This window comes from Ranitomeya variabilis, chromosome 5, assembly GCF_051348905.1.
Source record: "Ranitomeya variabilis isolate aRanVar5 chromosome 5, aRanVar5.hap1, whole genome shotgun sequence".
NCBI classification, from domain to species: domain Eukaryota; kingdom Metazoa; phylum Chordata; class Amphibia; order Anura; family Dendrobatidae; genus Ranitomeya; species Ranitomeya variabilis.
The window spans coordinates 84,090,021-84,111,334 of NC_135236.1; the positions used below are offsets into that span (position 1 = coordinate 84,090,021).

The following is a 21,314-nucleotide window of genomic DNA, read 5'->3' on the forward strand; positions in this document are numbered from 1 at the left end:
CAGAATGCTAAGCTCTGTATAACTCCACCCACACCCCTGATTGGCAGCTTTCTGTATACACTCTACATAGGTAGAAAGTCACCAATCAGTGGTGGGGGCGGAGATACACAGAGTTCATGAATTTGGAGGGCTATATGACAGCAGCTTTACTAGTGATAACCTCCTGTTGATAAAACTATGATTTCATCAAATCTGCAGCAAGCAGCCAAGTAAGTGACACATCACTGGAATCAGGATCTCTGTCTCTACATTATGCTGCTCTCAGATTAGGTGGCAAAATCCTGGTCACAGATTCCCATTGATTTCAAAGCCCTGAATCTGCTATACAGTACACTGCTTCCCTTGTACACAGTGTCCATCCCACGCACGTCATAGGATACATAAGACAATTGGACAAGAAATCCTGCCCCGTGCGAGCTGTAAAAAGACAATTTTTTATGAGTGTAGTATCAGAAAAATGTTACCTGTTTTAACATCGTGTTGTATTTCAGCCACAGAAATGGTTGCATTAGCTATCGGTTCTCCGTGGCGATCCGTCACAATGCCTTTAATCCCACGATGAACCTGCCAGAATAAATGAAGCCGGCAAAACTGTTAGTTGAGGGATCGTGTGAACAATATTATTTTATCTTATTTAGAAATGTAAAACTGATCATAAAAATCCCCTGTATCAGTCTGTGTACAGTGTCAGCTGTCAATCACTTAGTAGGACCACCCACTGGACTCTTGTGTCCTTTTACAAGAGCCAATAACCGGCCAAATGAGTGCTCTTAACACATTCTCGACCCGGCGATTTTCAGTTTTTTTGTTTTTTTTCTTCTTTTTCCAAGAGCCATAACTTTTTTTATTATTAAGGGCTTGTCTTTTTGTAGAACGTGTTGTACTTTTTGAATGACCTCATCCGTTTTATCATGTTATGTACTGGAAAGAGCAGTAAGTGCAGCAAAAAAAAGAGAAATTCTAGAATTTTTTAAATTATTATTATTTGCAGCATTTATTACAAGGTATAAATTACCTGGTAATATGATTCTCCACGTCAGTACGATTACTGTGATACCAAACATGCATGTGTTTATTTAAGTGGTGAAAAAAAAAACAACGAAATTTTGTAGAAAAAAAGAAAAAAACCCAAAAATTGGCTTGCGTCTCCATTTTTTTAGAGCCGTAACGTTTTCAGTTTTTCGGTAATGGATCAGTGTGACGGCTTGTTTTTTTTGCGCCCTGAGGTGAAGTTTTTATTGATACCATTGTGGTGTACAGTAGATACGATGTTTTGGTCGCCCATTATTACATCTTTGTCTAGTGCTGTTGTGGCAGCTAAAAAACCCCCCAGCAATTGTGGCGCGTGATTTTTTCTTTTTTTGTCATGCTGTTTACCGTCCTGGTAAATTTATTTTATACTTTGGACATTTAGGAACAGAGCGATACCACATGCTTTTTTTTTTTAATGAGGGATAAGAGAGGTGTTTTTAACTTTATATATTTTTTGTTTTTCATATTTTGTAAAACTCTTTTTTTTATTTTTTATTGCATTTGTTAGTCCCCTTAGGGGACTTGAACCTGCGCTCATGCGATCACTTGTTCTACAGACAGCAATGCCACAGTATTGATGTGTGTAGCAAAAATCACAGACCCCTATGAACGCCAGGGACAGGCTAGCTTTCATAGGGGTACAGTCATGAAAAGCATGGGGGTCTTTAGCAGACCCCTGGCTGTCACAGTAACCCATCGGCGAGGGCCATGCGCTGTAAGTGCCGCTGTCACAGATTAGAAGCGGCATTTAACTTTTTAACAGCAGTGGGACGAGATTCACTCAACGTGATTCTGTTAGAGGCAGAAGATTGTTCAGTAACTCAACCATCATCTGCCGGGAAAGATGCGGGCTCAATTTTCTGAACTTCCATCAAAGTCACTAAAAGTCTTTCTCTTTAATTCAGCCCCCAATTCAACCATAATCCGTATTTCCGAACATTTGACTTTCTAGGTCTAACCGTACAGTTTCTCGCCCATCTAAACATTTCATCACCTGTCATGGACGTCCTGGGTTCTGAAATAAGTGTTGAAACCACCTAGAGGTAGAGATTCCTGACCATACAGGCATTTTGTATCTATAATCTCGTCACCTGTTAATCCCGCAGGTCTAAATACCGGCTAGTAGGAGATTATGTTCCATTACTGATTTCTTGTTTCATTGTTTGGCACATGCATTTTTTTTGTATAAATATTCATGTTTTTTCTATTTTTTTTTTTGTTTGTTTTAATCTTGGATTTACATGATTTATCAGGTCAGGGGATTTTTGTCAAGGTTTTCATTGTCTGCCATAATGTATAAAACTCCATCATGATTCATTGTCATTAACGTTGAGAAAGAACCCCAAGAGAGCGCTTGAAATGCTTTGCTCTCAGATCATACCATGTAATCCTGCAATTGAGGTTTTTTTTTATATTTCTATCCAATAAATTTTAGAAATTCAAGAAGCTGGATTCCCTCTCTTTCTTCCTGGATGTTTTACGTGTGGCCACACATTTCCTTGTTTCTCCACACCACAAGCCGTCCAAGTGAGCTTTTTTTTTTAGTGAAACAAAGACCTTACAAAAGCCAAATGGTGCAACGTTTTTAATGACACCCAACTGGAATTTTTTGCGCCAAATACATGGACTTAATAGAAAATATTGTCTCTAAATGTGGACAATTCCTTTAAGAACACTCACATTTCCGTTCATTGGCCCATGTAAAGATAGCGGTCACCAGCCTAACTAATGACTTTTTACATCAGCTGACTGCATGTTTATGGAGCCTAAGGCTACTTTCACACTTCCGTTGTCTGGCCTCCGTCACAATGCGTCGTTTTGGGAAAAAAACGCATCCTGCAAATGTGCCAGCAGGATGCGTTTTTTTTCCCATAGACTTGTATTGCCGATGGATCGCGACGTATGGCCATATGTCACGTCCGTCGTGCACTGGATGCGTTGTGTTTTGGCGGACCGTCGACACGAAAATGCGTTCAAGGGAACGTACATCGGATCCTGCATTTCCTACCGCACACGCGGCCGGAGCGCCGCCCCCTCCTCCCCGGGACTTTAGGATGGGCAGCAGATGCGTTGAAAAACTGCATCCCCTGCCCACGTTGTGCCAAATTTTCACAACATCCGTCGGTACGTCGCGCTGACGCTTAGCGACGGCCGCGTACCGACGGAAGTGTGAAAGAAGCCTAAAACAAGTTTTTGGCATTTACATATGTAAACCGAATATGTCGTCTAAAATACCAAAACTGCGTGGGCACCTAACACTCATTAACAAGTGTTCATCCCCCACACTGTCTGTACCTGGCTTCGTATAATTAAAATGAGCGCCAATCAATTTCTAATAATATTGATCGGCACTCGTTATGGAAGAAAAAGGATTAATTATACTGGATCTTTCCCTATAACTTTATGATTCTCATCAGTACGTCCTTTTTTATAACCTACTGACTGTAGAGTGGACTGCATGGTTAAAAGGATTGATTGCAATGGTTTCTGATCTTCTGGTAGGAGGAGCTCATAAGATGTTATACATTTTTTTTTGTGGGAAAAAATTCCAATAAAACTTGTATTTAATTAATTGAAATCCCTGGTGTTTGTATACAGGAGTCCAGTGGGTGGTCCTACTAGTGAGTGACAGTCTTCCCTTTATGACTGTAGACCCGCCCACTGGACTCATGCAGGGATTTCAATAAACAAAATACAAGATATAATGAATATTTTCCAAAAATCCTATATATCATTTCGCTCAGCTTCTTCTCTATACGGCTCTGCCCACAGATCGGACTGCAAGTACAGCCAGACAGATTCCCTTTAAAATGGTTGTTTTATCGGAAATAGAAACAACCCCATTCAATTTGTTCAGATGATTGCTCAAGGTCTTTGTCACGCTGTAGTACTGAGGGTTAATGCAGAGTAGCACAAACTCCACTAGATGGCAACAGAGTGGAGAGTGAGCTGAAATTTCTGCTATGAAGCAGACCAACAGTAATACAGCGAAGCTACCACTAGGTGGCAGCGGAATAGTCAGAGAGCTGAGTCGATACTAGAGGATAAAGCAGTACAAAAGGGGAAACCAAAACAGAGTCAGACAGAGCAAAAAGGTCAGTACCGGTCAGTAGCAGAGATACCAGAAGGGAGAGACAGGATCAGGTCAGAGTTGAGCTAAAGTCAAATACCGGAGAATCCAAAGACACAGGGAAATAAGGAGCAGGGACGGGTAAGTGAAAGGTCAGCAGACACAGGTCGGGTCAGAAGAATGCAGCAGGACAGATCAGGAACTCACTAGAGCCAGCTAACACGCTGAAGGCAAGCAATATAACTGGCACTGCACACAGGTTGCAGCACCAAGATATAGCAGACCGGACACAGGAACGAGGCAGGGAAAGTTAACCCCTGACATGACCAGACCGGGAAGGGAGAGACATGACAAAACCCGGCCTGGATCATGACAGTCTTTTTCCGGCACCTCCAACAAACAAATGTTCCTTATTCTCAGGCAGAAAACTGAATAATAATTTCCTTACTACACATGATAGAATTTTCAAATAATTAGTAATAATTAACAATCAAGGAGCAACCAATGCCAATGAAGTATCAGCCAGGGAGTCTGATCTCCAAGATCCTATCACAATATATTGAGATGTGATAATAATAATACTAGCAAATGCCTACAATTAAAAATGTAGTATGGTTCTTCTGATTCGCCATGTCTCTTTCCTAATGTGCAGGCACTGCAGGACCTTAGGTATCCATGGTTACGACTAGTGATGAGCGAGTGTACTAGTTGCTCGGGTGATCTCCGAGTATTTGTAAGTTCTCGGTGATTTACTTTTCATCACTTCAGCTGAATGTTTTATGGCTGCTAGACAGGCTGAACACATGTGGGAATTCCCTAGCAACCAGGCAACCCCCACATGTACTCAGGCTGGCTAGTAACCGTAAATCATTCAGCTGAAGTGACAAAAACAAAATCTCCGAACACTTACAAATACTCTGAGGTTTCCCGAGCAACGAGTACACTCGCTCATCACTAGTTACGACTACTTGTATAATGACAGTTAACCAGTTGCTGTAACCATGGATACCTAAGGTCCTGCACATGAGGATAGAGACATAACAAATCAGAAGAACTATAATACATTTCTAATTGGAGGTATTTGCTAATATTATTATTATTACACCTAGTACATATTGGGATAGCAGCTTGGAGATGGCAATACTTTTAAATCTCAGTTTCTGCAGACTGAAGGCAACGATTAGAGCACTTGCTGGCGATAGTAAGACGTTGCTGTACCTCCGTCACTAAATGGCAGTCACCAGTGATTGTGCGCCGCTCCAGCGTATGCAGAGTTACAATTTCAGATGCGCATGCGCAAAGCACTATGACTTTGCTCTAAAATGCTAGTGAAGTGGCATCTCGGTGTGCTCAGCCCTCGGTGTACACTGTCTCTTGCCTATACTCTATTGTTTGTGTATCGCGGTTGCGATAACTCCTCCTATGTAGAAGGGCTGGTTTGATTGTTCACATGTTATTTTTTTTATTTTTATGCTCACCATATTTGTATAAGGGGTTTGAGGTTTTATTGCCGTGTCTTTGTTTTATACTTAGTGAAGTAATTACCTTGTTTATGCATAGACGGTTTATGGCTGGTTCTAGTGACATTTTTTTTTACATCTGTTTTTCAGATGTCCAGCCAATTTTCTACCCCTGGTGGGAAGTGAGTCAGCAAGGCTCCTGGCAGATTTTGTAACACATGCTGTCAGCCCCTTCCTAATAAAAATTTCTTCTGTTCCTTCTTTATCTCTTTCCTACCAAGTAATATCGTTGTCAGATGAGAAAACTGATTTAGTTAGCTACCATGTGGATATTTCGGATTTGTTTTTGTTCCATTGAGATAAATCTAATTTATAATTTTTGCAATTTAGTTACATTAAAAAATTTGCACCGTTTGGCTTTTACAGGTTCTTTGTTTCCCGGCACATTCAACTTTGATGTGGTCTTAAATCAGCTGAAAGTCTCCCATTGGTCAGAAAGTGTTCACTGATGGATTCTGATTTAATCCAATCTGCAGCCAGCAATAGGCAGTACAACACTGACGCTATAAAGATAAAAGGTGCAACGTTTTTAATGAATCTCAATTGTAAATATGATTTTTGAGCCAAAATTATAAATAAAAAAATTGTCACCAAAGGTGGACAACCGCTTTAATGAATCTCACTTCCAGAAAACGCCTGAAGGTGATCTTCCCAATAGTTAAATTATCTGGCAGAGCTATCTTCCCATCGGCAGAAGGATCCAACAGAGCCAAAGACAGGTAGTATGATGAAACGCAGCTACTTGGCTAGGTTAGGTTATGCAATAGCCAGCTTGACAGCAACATTGCTAAAAAAAAAGTTCTTAAAAAACTATTTTCTTAAAATTTGTTGTGTTTTCTTTTATCACTTACCTTCACATCTTATTTCTAAAAATCTTATATTCTGAAAAACAACAAGGCAAACTTGGTCTGCTGATTGATGACTCTTGAAAATTGAATTTTTGTAACCTTTCCTTAATTCCTTCCAAACTCTTTGTCCCAGAGCTGAATTATATTCTAAAGAAACTGAATTAGTACAAGTGGGTTTCAGTTTTACAAAAAGTAATACACTTTAGAATTTTTTCTTTTATATAATTCTCAGAAATTGTCAAAATTTTCAGAAAGGGCATCAGAGAAGACCTGGGCCACCCGAATCCCCTTTTTTTTAAAGAAGAAACAAGATCTCATACAATACAACTGTTGCTGTAAAAATAAAAATAATCTTGGAAGATGTGTAGGAAAAAAATAAAAGATGACTGCATTCTCAAGGGGCTAATTGATTTGTTAATTTTATTACTAATTAAGTGACTTTTGGATCTGTCCAAAACATATGTCTATGTCCCAATTATTCCTCTCCACCGATTGGCAGTTCGTCAAGGTTTATCTTCACTTTACCTGCCTCTGGTTCGGCCTTTCACCTACTCCACACGTCTTTATGAAGATTTTCATAGTTCTATCAGTATTTCTTCATCTGGAGTGTATGTAGTCCTGGACATAGAGAATTGGTTCTCAAATGCCAGCTCAACCTGTTTGTCACATTCATCTGTTAACTTCTCATCTGTCAAAACCACATCTTCCTGCTGAATTTGAAATAATCTTGTCTGTCTCCTTTCAGGAGGATAGACTTTCTTGGGTTCAGACTCGATTACAGAAAATCAAGAAGATCCAGTCTTCAATATGTCACATCATTCATCATTGAAAAAAATGATCCACAAGGCAGTAGGGTAGTTTGGTCTCCTCCCAGCGGCGATAGAAGTGGTGCTGAGTTCCAGATTCCATTTCCAATCTTTCCAGTTATCTCTCCTGTCTTAGAGAAATCATCCTCTATCTCCAGGCAGAAGTTGGAGAATCCCATTTCACATCTCTGTAGGGATCAACCACCCTGTCTTCAATCTTCTCAGGGGTTCCACTCTGATTCAACCAGAACAGATCATACTTGCCACAGATGCTTCAATTTTGGGCTGTGTGGCACATCTAAGGGACCTATGGATTTGAGGCAGTCGGAATCACAAAGAACTAAAATCCTCTTTGAATCGGAAAGAGATGAAATTTTTTTCTGGCTTGAATTCATTTCTCCAATCATGATGTTAAGGTTAAAACCGATAGTGCAACTTGCATTTTTTTATGTAAACAAGAAAGGAAGAACTCAGTCACTCCAAAAGGAAAGCCAAAACATCTGTTGGGAATTTCTGTGGTCCACATAAAGGTTACATTGAATATTCTAGCAGATAATTTTTTTCCTTCAAGGAGTGGTTCTTAAATCTTCATTTCTTCAACAAGTAAAATGCCGAACGGGTTTGTCCTCAAGTAGCTCTAATGAAAGAAGAGTTTGGTGAGTCTCAGACTTACAGGCTTCCTATTGCTGTGAAATGGTCCTTTCTGTCTGTCAGGACTGGTTAATTTTGAATACTGTTCTTGGATTTATGCCAAATGTTTCATCAGACAGAAATTTCAATCAAGATTTTTTCCTACCTTCATTATTTTCAAAATCCTCTGTCAAAAACCAAACCAGCCACTTTCTGGTCATCAGAAAAGCAATCCATTCATACCTTGACAGAACAAGTCTGACTTTCTATTTTGTTTCAAGGCTCTACAAAGGGCATGAAAGTGAGCAAGCCTATTCTCCAAATTTACCATCTCTAAGGGACATCAAAGCCCACCCCACCTCATCAACGGCGGCCTCATGGGATGAGTTAGTGCAAATATTTCTGGAAAAAATACAGTATATCAAGCTGCATCATGATCATCTTCCAATACATTTGTTAAACAATATCACCTGAGCATATCCTCTGGTCCAGGCATGAGTTCTTTAGTGAAGCAGTTTCCAAATTTCCCTAGTTATGTACAGCCTAAAGCCTTCTTCACACGTCTGTTTTGTATGTCCGTATGCGGTCCGTTTTGGACATCCATTGTATTCAATGGTTGTGCGCACATGTAAGTTTTTTCACACGTATACACACAGACATGTCAGGTGTACTGCATGGACAAAATGCATGCTGCACATGTGCACACAGATGACATCCGTGTGTCATCAACGTGACACGGACCGGCGCCTGGAAGCAAGCAGTGCAGTTTGCGCTGTTTTCCGGCACCAGCTAGCTGCTGAAGGCAGCTCTCATTATTGTCTCCTCGTGCTGAGATCAGCGCGACCAGGAAACAATGAAAGGAGTTGTATTCAGTCGCCAGCACCTGGGGAGAAGCGGTACAGTTCTCGCTGATCCCAGGTGCCGGCGGCTGCTGAAGGCAGCTCTCATCATTGACTCCTGCTCGTGCTGAGAGCGCGACCAGGAGACAATGCTTGGAGTTATATTCAGCCGCGTTGTGTATCTCCTGTGTAAAATAAATAATTATATTAAAAAAAATGGCGTGGGCTCACGCACAATTTTGATAACCAGCAGAGTGAAAACCCACAGCTGGAGGCTGATATTAATAATCTGGGATAAGGGACAATTTCCCATAAGGTTCCCAGGCTATTAATAACAGCTCACAGCTGTTTGCTTAGCCTTTCCTGGTGAATTTACGGGAGACGCCAGAAAATAATTGACATAGGGTTCCCCTATAGATTCAAACCAGCAAAGGCTAAACAAACAGCCTGGGAAGAGATCTGAGATATTGCCCCTCCCCAGGTTATCAACATCAGTTCTCAGCCGCCCCAGAACTGGCACATCCATTATATGCACCAAATCTGGTGCTGAGCTTCGCTCTTCTCACTTGCCAGTGGTGGTGGCAAGTGGGGCAATAGGGTTGGGAGGTTGATGTCACCTTTGCATTGTTAGGTGACATCAAGCTCAGGAGTTAGTAATGCAGAGGGGTCTATAAGCCTTGTCTCCTGTAAAATAAGAAAAACAATAAACCACCATATCCCTCACCTGTCTCACATACTGTCCCCTGCCGTAATCCATCACAGCGATAACTGCTTTGCAACCTGGATGGTGCAAAGATGCGATAGTCCAGGCTGAAGAGCAGGATACAATGAGGTGCTGTGAGCGCAGATTCAGTGACGGGTGGTGATGTCATAGAGTTCACCACTGGTCATTGAAGCTGCGTTCCCACACTTCACTGTGAGTGGTCAGACGAACTGAGGTGACCTCAAACAGATCACCGCAAGCACCGTGAGAAAATTCGGGTATACCTCTGACGGTGTATTCAGATGGCCATATAAATTGGACCGAGATCAGAATGCAATGCTCGGGCTGGCCAGTGGGTCTCCCAACACGAGTGTGACAGCTACATATATTTCTATGCAACTGTCACTCTCAGGTCAGGAAACCCACCGGCCAGTCTAAGCATTGCATTCTGATCTCGGTCCAATTTTTAACGCCATTTGAATACACTGTCATAGAGGTATACCTGAATTTTCTCACGGTTATTGCATATCTTGCTCAAATTAACACGGCCATCTGATTACGGCCCTAAGGACAATAAACAAATACATTTTACTTGCCGAACTTAATTTGTTTTCTTTGGGTCCAGAAAGTAGTACTGATTTCCCTCCCAAAACGGACATCTTATGGCTGGTGCTTCACTGCCACTGGTTGCTCTATAACCCTTTCCTGTTCCTTGATGTCTTATTCTGTCATGTTACAGGTACATGTTAGTGATGAGCGAATATACTCGTTACTCGAGATTTCTCGAGCACGCTCGGGTGTCCTCCGAGTATTTTTTTTAGTGCTCGGAAATTTAGTTTTTATTGTCGCAGCTGAATGATTTACATCTGCTAGCCAGCATAAGTACATAAGTACATAGCCTAACCTAACATGCCCTAATAAATAAGCATATTTGACATTGCCATAGCTGTAATAGTCTGATCTATCAAGATTATTTAATATAATTTGATTATTTAACCCATAAGGTAAACTCTAGATAGAAATTTTTTTTTGAAAAGCCAGCATTGCTGTCTTTGGATTTCGCGCCTCTCATAAAAAGCAGTCAGAATGTCATATGTACTCTAAAATCGTACCCATAAAAGCCAGAACTCTGCACACAGAAAACAAGACCTCACATATAGCTCCATACAGCTCATTCACTACATTTTCCCTATAGCATTTACATGATATGTTTTTGCATATACCAGTCAGGTGGTCATCATCTTTATTTGTTTTGGGGTCTCCCATTTGTATATGTGTATATACATTCATGACTCTGACATTCTCTGCATTTATCCTTGTATGTACAGTATTTCTATACATCACAGTAGTATGGTTTACCTATGTTTATTCACCACTGTTTGACCTAACAAGGGTGTATGTTGATAACAACGTTGCGTGTCACAGATCCAGAGGTGTGTATATCACCTCTTGTGTGTTTTTTACATGTTTTTAATTGTTTGTCACTAGGTGTTAATATGTTGTCTTTCTTATTATAATATACTCCAGGTGTGCGCATCGTATATGCATGTACGGTACCTTATCTCTTCTCCCATAAGGACCGGCCACATTCTTTAGGTGGCCTGAATAATCAACACAACAGATATTGGTCCTCCATATTATTGGAAGCGAAAGATGGGGCTGTGTTCACTCACCTGCTCCATGAAGGTAAGAAGAGATTCCTTGTTATTTTCCCATTCTTCGGCAAGTTCACTTTCATGCGGGAACTTGTCACAGCCCAGGTATATGGAAAGCTCCATACAGTTATTGTGTAGGTAACTGAAGTCATTCATGCCTGTTAGGGAGGAGAAAAAGCTATGTGATTCTACTACTAAACTAGCTCTATTCAGTTCAATGTGTAGGGTTATCTGTGACCTACCACCAATGGCTGTATCTGAAAGACTGCAGTGGTTCTTAAAGGGTTTGCATCAAGATATAAAGTTATCTCCATTGTGTTGGGTAGGTGATACCTTTCTAATATCTGGGGATCCAAACTCTGGGACTCTCTGAAGAGCTCCTTATAAATGGAGCAGAGGTTGAGGATGTGCACTTCCGCTCCATCAAGTCTTAATGGGACTGCCAGAGACAAACGAGAACAGCGCTCCGCTAGCTCTGCCTCTCCCACAGAAAGAGAGGGGCACATTCATGACCTGTGTTCCCTGCAAAGGGGCTCTTCAGAAGTCCATTCTCAGGATTGGTGGGACTCCCAGTGTTTGGACCCACAAGCAATCAGGAAGGTATCACATATCCTTTGTATAGGGGGATAATTTCACTTCTTTGCACAAATCGTTTAAAGGAAATCTGTAAGTGGGATCATCCCTCCTAAGCGGATTATATGGGCATGTAGGTCATAGAAAGTAGAATAAATTGTTACCTTGAAGTCTGTGATCCGATGTCATATTCCAGAGAAATCCATGTGTTTCTCAATGTAATTCAATGTAATTCAGACCCGTAGAAGCTCAGAGGAGCGAAACGATCGTCGTCATTAGGAACCACAGTTCTCCCTGTAATATCCTGCTTTTTTAATATGAAGCCGCAATAAAGGAAGACTTTTGTACAGATGGTGAGTGCTCGTTTTCTTGCTATTACTGCTGTTTCTCAATGTAATGTTATGAGCTGCTAAGATCTATGGGCCGGACATAGATCTCCCTGAGAATCCACCTCCAAAGCATATTTTAAATGAAAGGAGGCGTTACCAGTGTGAGACATGTAGATCACGAGAGCAGATTGTCAGTCAAGACATGTCCCACACTGGTAAAATCAGAAATCAAGGTATCATTTTATTCAACTGTCTATGACCTACATGTCCATGTAGACTGCTTAGGAGGGTTGGTCCTACTGACAGATTTCCTATAACACTTATCCTAAAACATTACTTAGGGTCTAGAAGACATTTTAAACAAAAAATGCTGTAACTGAATTACTTACTGCCAGAGACAGGCTTCCATTTTGCTCCATTGGCAATGCCCATACCCCTGGTGAAGTCATCTGCATGGCAACTTCCACGAATGGTCTCTCCCATGGTCAAATGGGCTGATGCATAAGAGATGGCAAGCCACCTGAAAATAGCATGGTCAGGTGTCCTAGACACTCCGTCTTCCTCCTCTGCTGCAACTTCTACTACAGACTCCTCTTCTTCTTCCTCCTCTTCTTGGAGAATGTGGTGACGATACCTGGGTGGTGGTTCTTCTTCCTTCACTGCTCTTGCCATATCATATGGGTAAGAAACCAACTTTTCTCCGCCTTGAAAGTTAGCTCCCAGAACAAAAGGAATTTTATCCATCCAAGCAATGATTGCTCTGGTCTCCACTGCCACCTAGACAAGAAATATATAAGTCTTGTCTTCATCGCACCATTTCCACCAATAATTAGACTGTCACCCGTGACTTACTGTAGCATCTTCTGCCAAAAAGCTTTCTGGAATAGGTATGTTATTGTTTGGAAACCTATAAGGGACTAACTTTCTGTCCTCTGCTGCCCACAGTGCTGTGTTAAGGTCTGGGAAGTTTGTAAAAATATCATAGCCATCTTCCGTCCAATGGCCAAGTGCCCAATTTCCGAGTTCTGAGCCCTGTGTTAGAGAAATTTAATTTAGGTCAAAATTTGTGTTATAATGGGTATTTTCCGCATAAATAGCACCTCTCATCGACAAGCTGTGCATGGGATTACAAGCCCTGTTCAAATTAACGGGGAAAATAATGTAGATATCATTGGCGGGAATCGTAGATAGCACCTTAAACCAATCCAGGAACAACCGGATTTAACATGATCCAGTATTGAGTGCAGATCTTGCAAAGTTGAGTCTCATGACTTTAAGGGAGCCTCTACAAATGTGTACTCACCATTGGACTTGCAATCTCATACCCATCAGGGTTTAGCGAAGGCACAAGATGAATCCTGGTCTCATGGACTAGAGTTGTTATACGTGGGTTGCCATCTCGATATTCCTTACACATAAACTGCATGAGAAGAAGAAGCAGTTCCCGACCCAGAACCTCATTACCATGAAGTCCAGCTGTATACCGAAATTCTGGTTCTCCTGTTGAGTATCAGACAAGACAGATTAGGATTCGGAACAAAGGCAAATAACACAATTGTTAATACCTTTATCTGCTTCATTTTTATTTGAAGGACATTTTATTATTTCCTCATTGATGTCCTTACCTACTTCATGTTCCCCTGGATTATCTGAAATCTCCATTGCGTATATTTTCAGTCCTTTAGCTGTTTTTCCTACGTTGTAAATTCGAGTGATGGTTGGACATTCTTCGTTAACCACTTTCATGAGCTGGTTGGGGAAAGGCATATTGGGCAAAGAAAGAAGAGATGTTAAGAAGTTAAAAGCAGGGCGGTGGTGATTCAGGAGACTATAGAAATACTCACCTGCCTCATATCTTTGTAGTTGTGATGCTTGAAATCTAGGTTATCTGCAGATGTGATCACTTCGTTCTGGCTGTAATAACTGACCACATCTAGAAAGAAGCAGATGTTATATGCGGGACTAGCGGTGTGAAGAAAAAAATATCAACCTAAAGAGAGAAAATTTAATAAAGCAATTTCCTAATATGAAGTGATTTTAACATAGTAGATCCAATTTAAAGGAGTTGTCCAGGTCTGTGCACTTTCTTTTTTTTCTACTTATATGCATATATTTCGGGATAAAAAGGGTTGTTTCAGAAAATAACAGGTATGCAAAATTTGGATTTATGAAGGTTTTTTTCACATCCAATTACTGATTCTTATATTTTCTTATGCCCTGTGTTTTTTTGTTTGTTTTTTTAACTTCTATTTTTAACCATCACGTATGGATTTTGCACATGAAATTACGTACAAGAGAGATGAACAAGAAAAATCTTTATTGTAGCCAAAAATGTACTTTTCTCTTCAAATCTTCTCTTGATAGCTTTTTTCTTATAGAAGGCTTGCGGATCTTCTCTGTGAAGCATCCAGCAGTTGTCCCTCATCATGTTCACGTTCCATCTACCTTGATATCATCGTTCCATCTCAATGATATCCTAATGAAATCTTTCTCATTGCTCTTTCCTAAAAACACCAAGGTTTTCAGGAAAGTAGTCCAAATGGGAATGTAAAAAATGTAACTTCAAACTCATCAGACAACCCAAGGCTTTTAAACATTTTAGCATTTTCTCCACGATAGACTTACATTTTGGATCTTTGTTGTTACCTAGGTATTTCTTCACAAATTCTTTAAAAGAATTTTCTCAACTACTTTCATTTTTGTTTCCATCACATCGTTCTTCATGAGTTTCCGAATATCCAGATCCACAAAAACACCTGCCTTCAGTTTTACTTCGTACAGTCTCTGAAACTTCGTCCACAGGTTCTTAAAAGTCTCTCCTTTTGGTAGAGCTTTCACAAATTGGCAAGTCCAAGCTTAATGTGGAGTGGTGGTAGGAGAACTTTAGTGGGATCAACTAAACTTTCTGAATCTAACGAAGTCCTTAATGTTCCTTTATTGTTTTTTCACTACAAAACAACTGCAAATGTAGCAAAAGTTTGGGGGTGAATTACGACACCCCCTTGTAGCCATTTTGATCACGTTGTTAGAAACAGAAGCTTATTCCACCACAACCATTAAATACTGAATGGAACCTTGGCGAGCGCACCACCACACTCTTATGAACTCTGTCTAAAAGAAAATCTGCCTTTGCTCCCCTTAACAACCAATCACAGTGCAGCTTTCATTTGTTATACTGTGGAGATAAAATGAAAGATTTGCTATGATTGGATGCTATGGACACCACCATATTCTCACGCCACAATCACAGCACAGCGTCCATTAATTTGTAACCAATCTAATGACACAAAAATCATCTACCAAAGGTCAAGCAAAGAGGTCAAAGTATGGTGCAAGACAAACCCTATGGAGTCAGTGTTTGTGAAAAAAATGGACGTGATGGAATTTTTTCGATATTTTTACTGAGTTCAGGGATCAAAAGTATATAAAAATCACCTCTTACTTTTCAAACATTGTTACCCTTGTAGACCTGTGTAAACCTTACAAATGTGAAGGAGCCCCTGGATCCCCAGGGCATGCACCATTTTCCACTCTGCTTTGCATCCTGATGAACTGGAAATTTTGAGAAATCCAAGTGCCATTGGCTCCTTACCTTGGCAATTACTTGTGTAAGCCACAAACTGCATTGGCTCTGAAAGTTTGGAAAAATGTGGGAATAGGGTTGGGGGAGATTCAGGGCTTTTTTCATGTTTGAAAAGACAATACTAATGGAGGAGGTGCGCCCAGAACACTTTACCATATGGGGGCACAAAAAATGAACAGTACTGTGTGGTGGAACAATGGGGGACATAACTATTGTGTAGGGGTACAAAGGGAGACATTCTTGTGAAAAGAGCATAAAAGGGCTGAGTTTTGTTAAGGGTATGGTGATAATGAATGCTCTTTGTGTGGTGGTATTATTTGGTGTCTGAATTATTTATTGGGAAATTATCATAAATACAAATATTTTCTATATAAATTTGTATTTCACTTTTTTTGGGAGGAGAGTATACAACCTAGAAGCACTAATTCCACACAGTACAGTTCCCTATGGAGACACCATATGACGGCACACAAAGCGCCTACCCTTCTGTAATACAGTCCCTTAGGACTCGGTGTCCTATTGTGTAGCGGTATAATAAGTTTTTTTACATACTGTATTTCTTTTTTCCATATTCTCTCAGTTCTGTAAATGATTTATCTCTCAGATTTTATGAAAATTATTTGTGGGTTTCTGATGTAAAATCCAGTGTAGAGTACAATTCTTGTCATTCCGAATATACCAACATTTTTTATTAAAATAATAAAATAAAATTGATATTTCTTACTGGATATTGGACATCCTAAGACCTCCATGCGCATGCACAGGCTGCCATTCCAGGTCTGGGGATAAATACGCAGGAATCTTGCTACCACGGGTTCTGGAAAATCTGTCTGCACCGGTGTGTCCTTGTCCACGTTCCCATAGAACATCTATAAAGTGACATTGGAGAGGGGGAGCTCTAAAAACTGACACAGTAGAACCCAGATTTATCAAAGCCAAATTTCTTAACACAAAGCTGACCTTGTTGCCTATAGCAACCAATCACAGCGCAAGTTTAATTGCTCCAGAGCAGTTTAGAAAATGAAAGCTGAGCAAAGATTGGTCACTACTAGTGATGAGCGAGTATACTCATTGCTGGGTTTTTCCGAGCACGCTCGGGTGGTCTCCGAGTATTTGTGACTGCTCGGAGAATTAGTTTTTGCTGCATGATTTACAGCTGCTAGACAGCTTGAATACATGTGGGGATTCCCTAGCAACCAGGCAACCCCCACATGTATCAAATCATGCAGCTGCGTCAACAAAAACTAAATCTCCGAGCACTCACAAATACTCGGAGACCAACCGAGAGTATACTTGCTCATCACTGGTCACTACGGGTAACAATATACATACTACGAACATTAGCATTATCAGCATAGGGACGTTTAATGGGGGATTTCAATCTCCAAAATCCTATCTCAATATGTAGTAGGTGTAATAAAAGCTTAGGCTAAGCACCAGAATTGGCGCATCTAATGCTTACGCCATTTCTGGGGAGGCTGAGGGCTGGTGTTAATAGTCTGTGAGGTGGTCAATATCCATGGCACCTTCCCAGCCTATTAAGATCAACCCGCAGCTGTCTGTTTAGCCTTTGCTGGGTTTTTTTTGGGGGGAAGGGGGTCTTCTCTTTTTAGTAACCAGTAAAGGCTATGCAGACAGCTGTGAGCTGATATTAATAGACTGGGAACCTTTATGGATATTGGCCCCTTCCCAGAAAAATAACACCAGCCACCAGTTGTTTTATCTGCTTCAGCAAGGCTGGAATTGGGCAGGTTAATCTCTGCAAAGTACGTATCAATCAAGCCGCATACAAGGTTATTCTGGAAAAACAGTTGATTCCTTCTGCTCAGGCAATGTTCCCCAACTCTGAGGACTGGTTTTTCCAGCAGGACAATGCGCCATGCCACACAGCTAGGTCAATCAGTGTGTGGATGAAGGACAACCACATCAAATCCCTGTCATGGCCAGCCCAATCTCCAGCCTTGAACCCCATTGAAAACCTCTGGAATGTAATCAAGAGGAAGATGGATAGTCACAAGCCACCAAACAAAGAAGAACTGCTTACATTTTTGTACCAGGAGTGACATAAGGTCACCCAAAGCAGTGTGAAAGACTGGTGGAAAGCATGTCAAGACGCATGAAAGCTGTGATTAAAAATCATGGTTTTTCCACAAAATATTGATTTCTGAACTCTTCCTGAGTTAAAACATTAGTATTGTTGTTTCTAAATGATTATGAACTTTTTTTTTTTTTGCATTATTTGCGGTCTCCAAGCACAGCATTTTTTTGTTGTTTTGACCATTTCTCATTTTCAGAAAATAAATACAAAATTTATTGCTTGGAACTTCAGAGACATGTTGTCAGACGTTTATAGAATAAAAGAACAATTTACATTTTAATCAAAAATATGCCTATAAAGAGAAAAATCAGATAAACTGAACATTTTGCAGTGGTCTTTTAATTTTTGCCAGAGTTGTATACCGTATATACTCGAGTATAAGCCGAGATTTTCAGCCCAAATTTTTGGGCTGAAAGTGCCCCTCTCGGCTTATACTCGAGTCATGATTGGTGGTGGGGTCGGCGGGTGAGGGGGAGAGGGCGCTGAGGCATACTTACCTAGTCCCGGCGATCCTGTCGCTCCCCCTGCCAGTCCCACGGTCTCCAGGTGCCGCAGCTCTTCCCCTGTTCAGCGGTCACGTGGGACCGCTCATTAGAGAAATGAATAGGCGACTCCACCTCCCATAGGGGCGGAGCCGCCTATTCATTTCTCTAATCAGCGGTGCCGGTGACCGCTGATAGAGGAAGAGGCTGCGGCACCCAGAGACCAGCTGTCCGGGGGAAGGAGCGGGACGCCGGGAGCAGGTAAGTATTACATAGTCATCTGTCCGCGTTCCACACGCCGGGCGTCGCGCCATCTTCCCGGCGTCTCTCCGCACTGACTGTTCAGGTCAGAGGGCGCGATGACGCATATAGTGTGCGCGCCGCCCTCTGCCTGATCAGTCAGTGCGGAGAGACGCCGGGACGGGACGCTGAGGAGCTGCAAGCAAGAGAGGTGAGTATGTGTTTTATTATTTTATTGCAGCAGCAGCAGCTATGGGGCAATAATGGACGGTGCAGAACACTATATGGCACAGCTATGGGGCAATAATAAACGGTGCAGAGCACTGTATGGCACAGCTATGGGGCAATAATGGTGCAGAGCACTATATGGCACAGCTATGGGGCAATAACGGTGCAGAGCACTATATATATGGCACAGCTATGGGGCAACGGTGCAGAGCACTATATGGCACAGCTATGGGGCAACGGTGCAGAGCACTATATGGCACAGCTATGGGGCAATAACGGTGCAGAGCACTATATGGCACAGCTATGGGGCAATAACGGTGCAGAGCACTATATGGCACAGCTATGGGGCAATAACGGTGCAGAGCACTATATGGCACAGCTATGGGGCAATAACGGTGCAGAGCACTATATGGCACAGCTATGGGGCAATAACGGTTCAGAGCACTATATGGCACAGCTATGGGGCAACGGTGCAGAGCACTATATGGCACAGCTATGGGGCAACGGTGCAGAGCACTATATGGCACAGCTATGGAGCAATAACTGTGCAGAGCACTATATGGCACAGCTATGGGGCAATAACGGTGCAGAGCACTATATATATGGCACAGCTATGGGGCAACGGTGCAGAGCACTATATATATGGCACAGCTATGGGGCAACGGTGCAGAGCACTATATATATGGCACAGCTATGGGGCAACGGTGCAGAGCACTATATATATGGCACAGCTATGGGGCAACGGTGCAGAGCATTGTATATATGGCACAGCTTTATGTGGAGCATCTATGGGGCCATAATGAACGGTATGGAGTATCTATTTTTAATTTTGAAATTCACCGGTACCTGCTGCATTTTCCACCCTAGGCTTATACTCGAGTCAATAAGTTTTCCCAGTTTTTTGTGGCAAAATTAGGGGGTCGGCTTATACTCGGGTCGGCTTATACTCGAGTATATACGGTATATATTACTGAAGATTGTAGGGGGGCTGGTCCAAATCCTGCACCGGGGCACCTCATACTCTAGTTACTCCACTGCTAATAAGAACAGTGAGGAGTAAAATAAAATGTTTTAAATTAAAAAAAATATAAGTATATATCTGAAAAAAAAAAAATTCAAATCAATCCCTTTTCTCCCATTAAAAATAAAGATAGTAAAAAGCTTTTTAAAAATACATATATGTGGTATCGCTGTGTTCAGAAAAGTCCGATCTATTAAAATATGCAAACAATTAACCCGATAAGTAAACACAGTAAATGAAAAAAAATTCAAGAACACCAAAATTATGTTTTTTTTGGTTGCCGCAATTCCATGAAAATGACTGTAACAAGTGATCAAAAAGTCAAATCTATCCCAAAATGACATTGTCTCGCTCTGCAAAAAATAAGCCATCACACAGCCTCCATCGGCCGAAAAATGAAAATATTATGGTTCTCGGAAAATGGTGACACAACCTAAAAAATTGTTATTTCAAACTTTTGAATGGGGTATTATGTGGGGTATCACCGTAATCGTATTGATGAACAGAATCACACTATACTACAAGGTCATTTTTACCACAAAATGTACACTGTAAACACAGTTCCCGAAAAACTGTCTAAGGGAAGAGTCAGACGGCCGTATATCTCAGACGAGGATCGCATTGCAATTCTCGGACTGGCAGTCGGCTCTTCCGACCTGAGTGTGGCAGCATGTATTTCTATGCAGCCTGTCACGCTCAGGCCGGGAGAGCCGACGGCCAGTCCAAGGATTGTGCTGTGATCCTCGTCCAAGTTATAAGGCCGTCTTACTCTTCCCAAACATTTATAGAGAAGAATCTGGTACTCCAAAATCAAAGAAAATCTTGCATTAGACCTTTATCAAACATGCACAATGACCATACCTGCAGTGACATGGTAGCATTTCCGATGCGCTGTTCACCAGCATTAACCCCTTCACACTCCAGCCATCTTGTGCATGTTTGAGAAAGGTCAGAAGAACTTCAAGATCATCTGTAAATGTTCAGGTTTCTTATAGTAAAATACACAGATAAAATCGTACTCACCATCTCCTCATACCCATTGCTGTACATAGTCCATTTTTGGCTGTCGTTACTGAAGCCCACGTAGAATGAAGTGACAAAATCATCACTATTGGAAAAAAATATAGATTAATATAAGTCAGGATCAGACAATCATATGAAAAAGAATTGTTTTAGTTACAGCTGCAAATTTCAGACATGACCTTCTCCGTGTGTGACTCGGTGTATCCGTCTGCATAACGAAAGGGTGCAAAACCTGCATGCAATTTATATGCACTCGTTTGGTCCAAAAATGGGAGCAGAATAGAGCATGCCCCTATTTTTGTCACTTGGACCATCGGCCCATGTGAAAAATCTCTGATGAGAACAGTCACACTGGTTATTATTGGATCAGTGTGCCTTCTGTTGAGCACAAGGACTGAAAATATTGGCGTCCGAACCCAGCAATATGTAAAAATAATAGTTTTCTATCTTGCCTAACTTTACATAACTTTTAAGAAAAAAGGTTATGCCTTGGTCCCAAACCTGTTTCTTGGTGACTAACTCCTTATGGTGCCATATGGAAGCATCATGACGTAGCACACAGAGGTCCTAAGGTTTCGTAGTTAGGAGTCATGGTTGCGCCATACTCCATCCCTCAGCTATGATGGGATTTAGA

The 21,314-nt window shown here is 41.3% G+C and overlaps 1 protein-coding gene across 2 annotated transcripts in view; it reads right to left on the reverse strand.

Moving 5' to 3' along the window:
- AEBP1 (AE binding protein 1) overlaps positions 1–21,314 on the reverse strand; it is a 49,206-nt gene that overhangs the window by 1,289 nt on the left and 26,603 nt on the right. For both annotated transcript variants that reach the window (XM_077262783.1, XM_077262785.1), the window contains 9 exons: positions 20,681–20,765; positions 16,313–16,457; positions 13,850–13,938; positions 13,631–13,754; positions 13,309–13,505; positions 12,858–13,037; positions 12,395–12,782; positions 11,122–11,261; positions 465–564 (listed from right to left, as the gene is read on the reverse strand). In XM_077262783.1, coding sequence (XP_077118898.1) covers positions 465–564; positions 11,122–11,261; positions 12,395–12,782; positions 12,858–13,037; positions 13,309–13,505; positions 13,631–13,754; positions 13,850–13,938; positions 16,313–16,457; positions 20,681–20,765 — 1,448 coding nt within the window. The remainder of the gene's footprint in view (positions 1–464; positions 565–11,121; positions 11,262–12,394; positions 12,783–12,857; positions 13,038–13,308; positions 13,506–13,630; positions 13,755–13,849; positions 13,939–16,312; positions 16,458–20,680; positions 20,766–21,314) is intronic.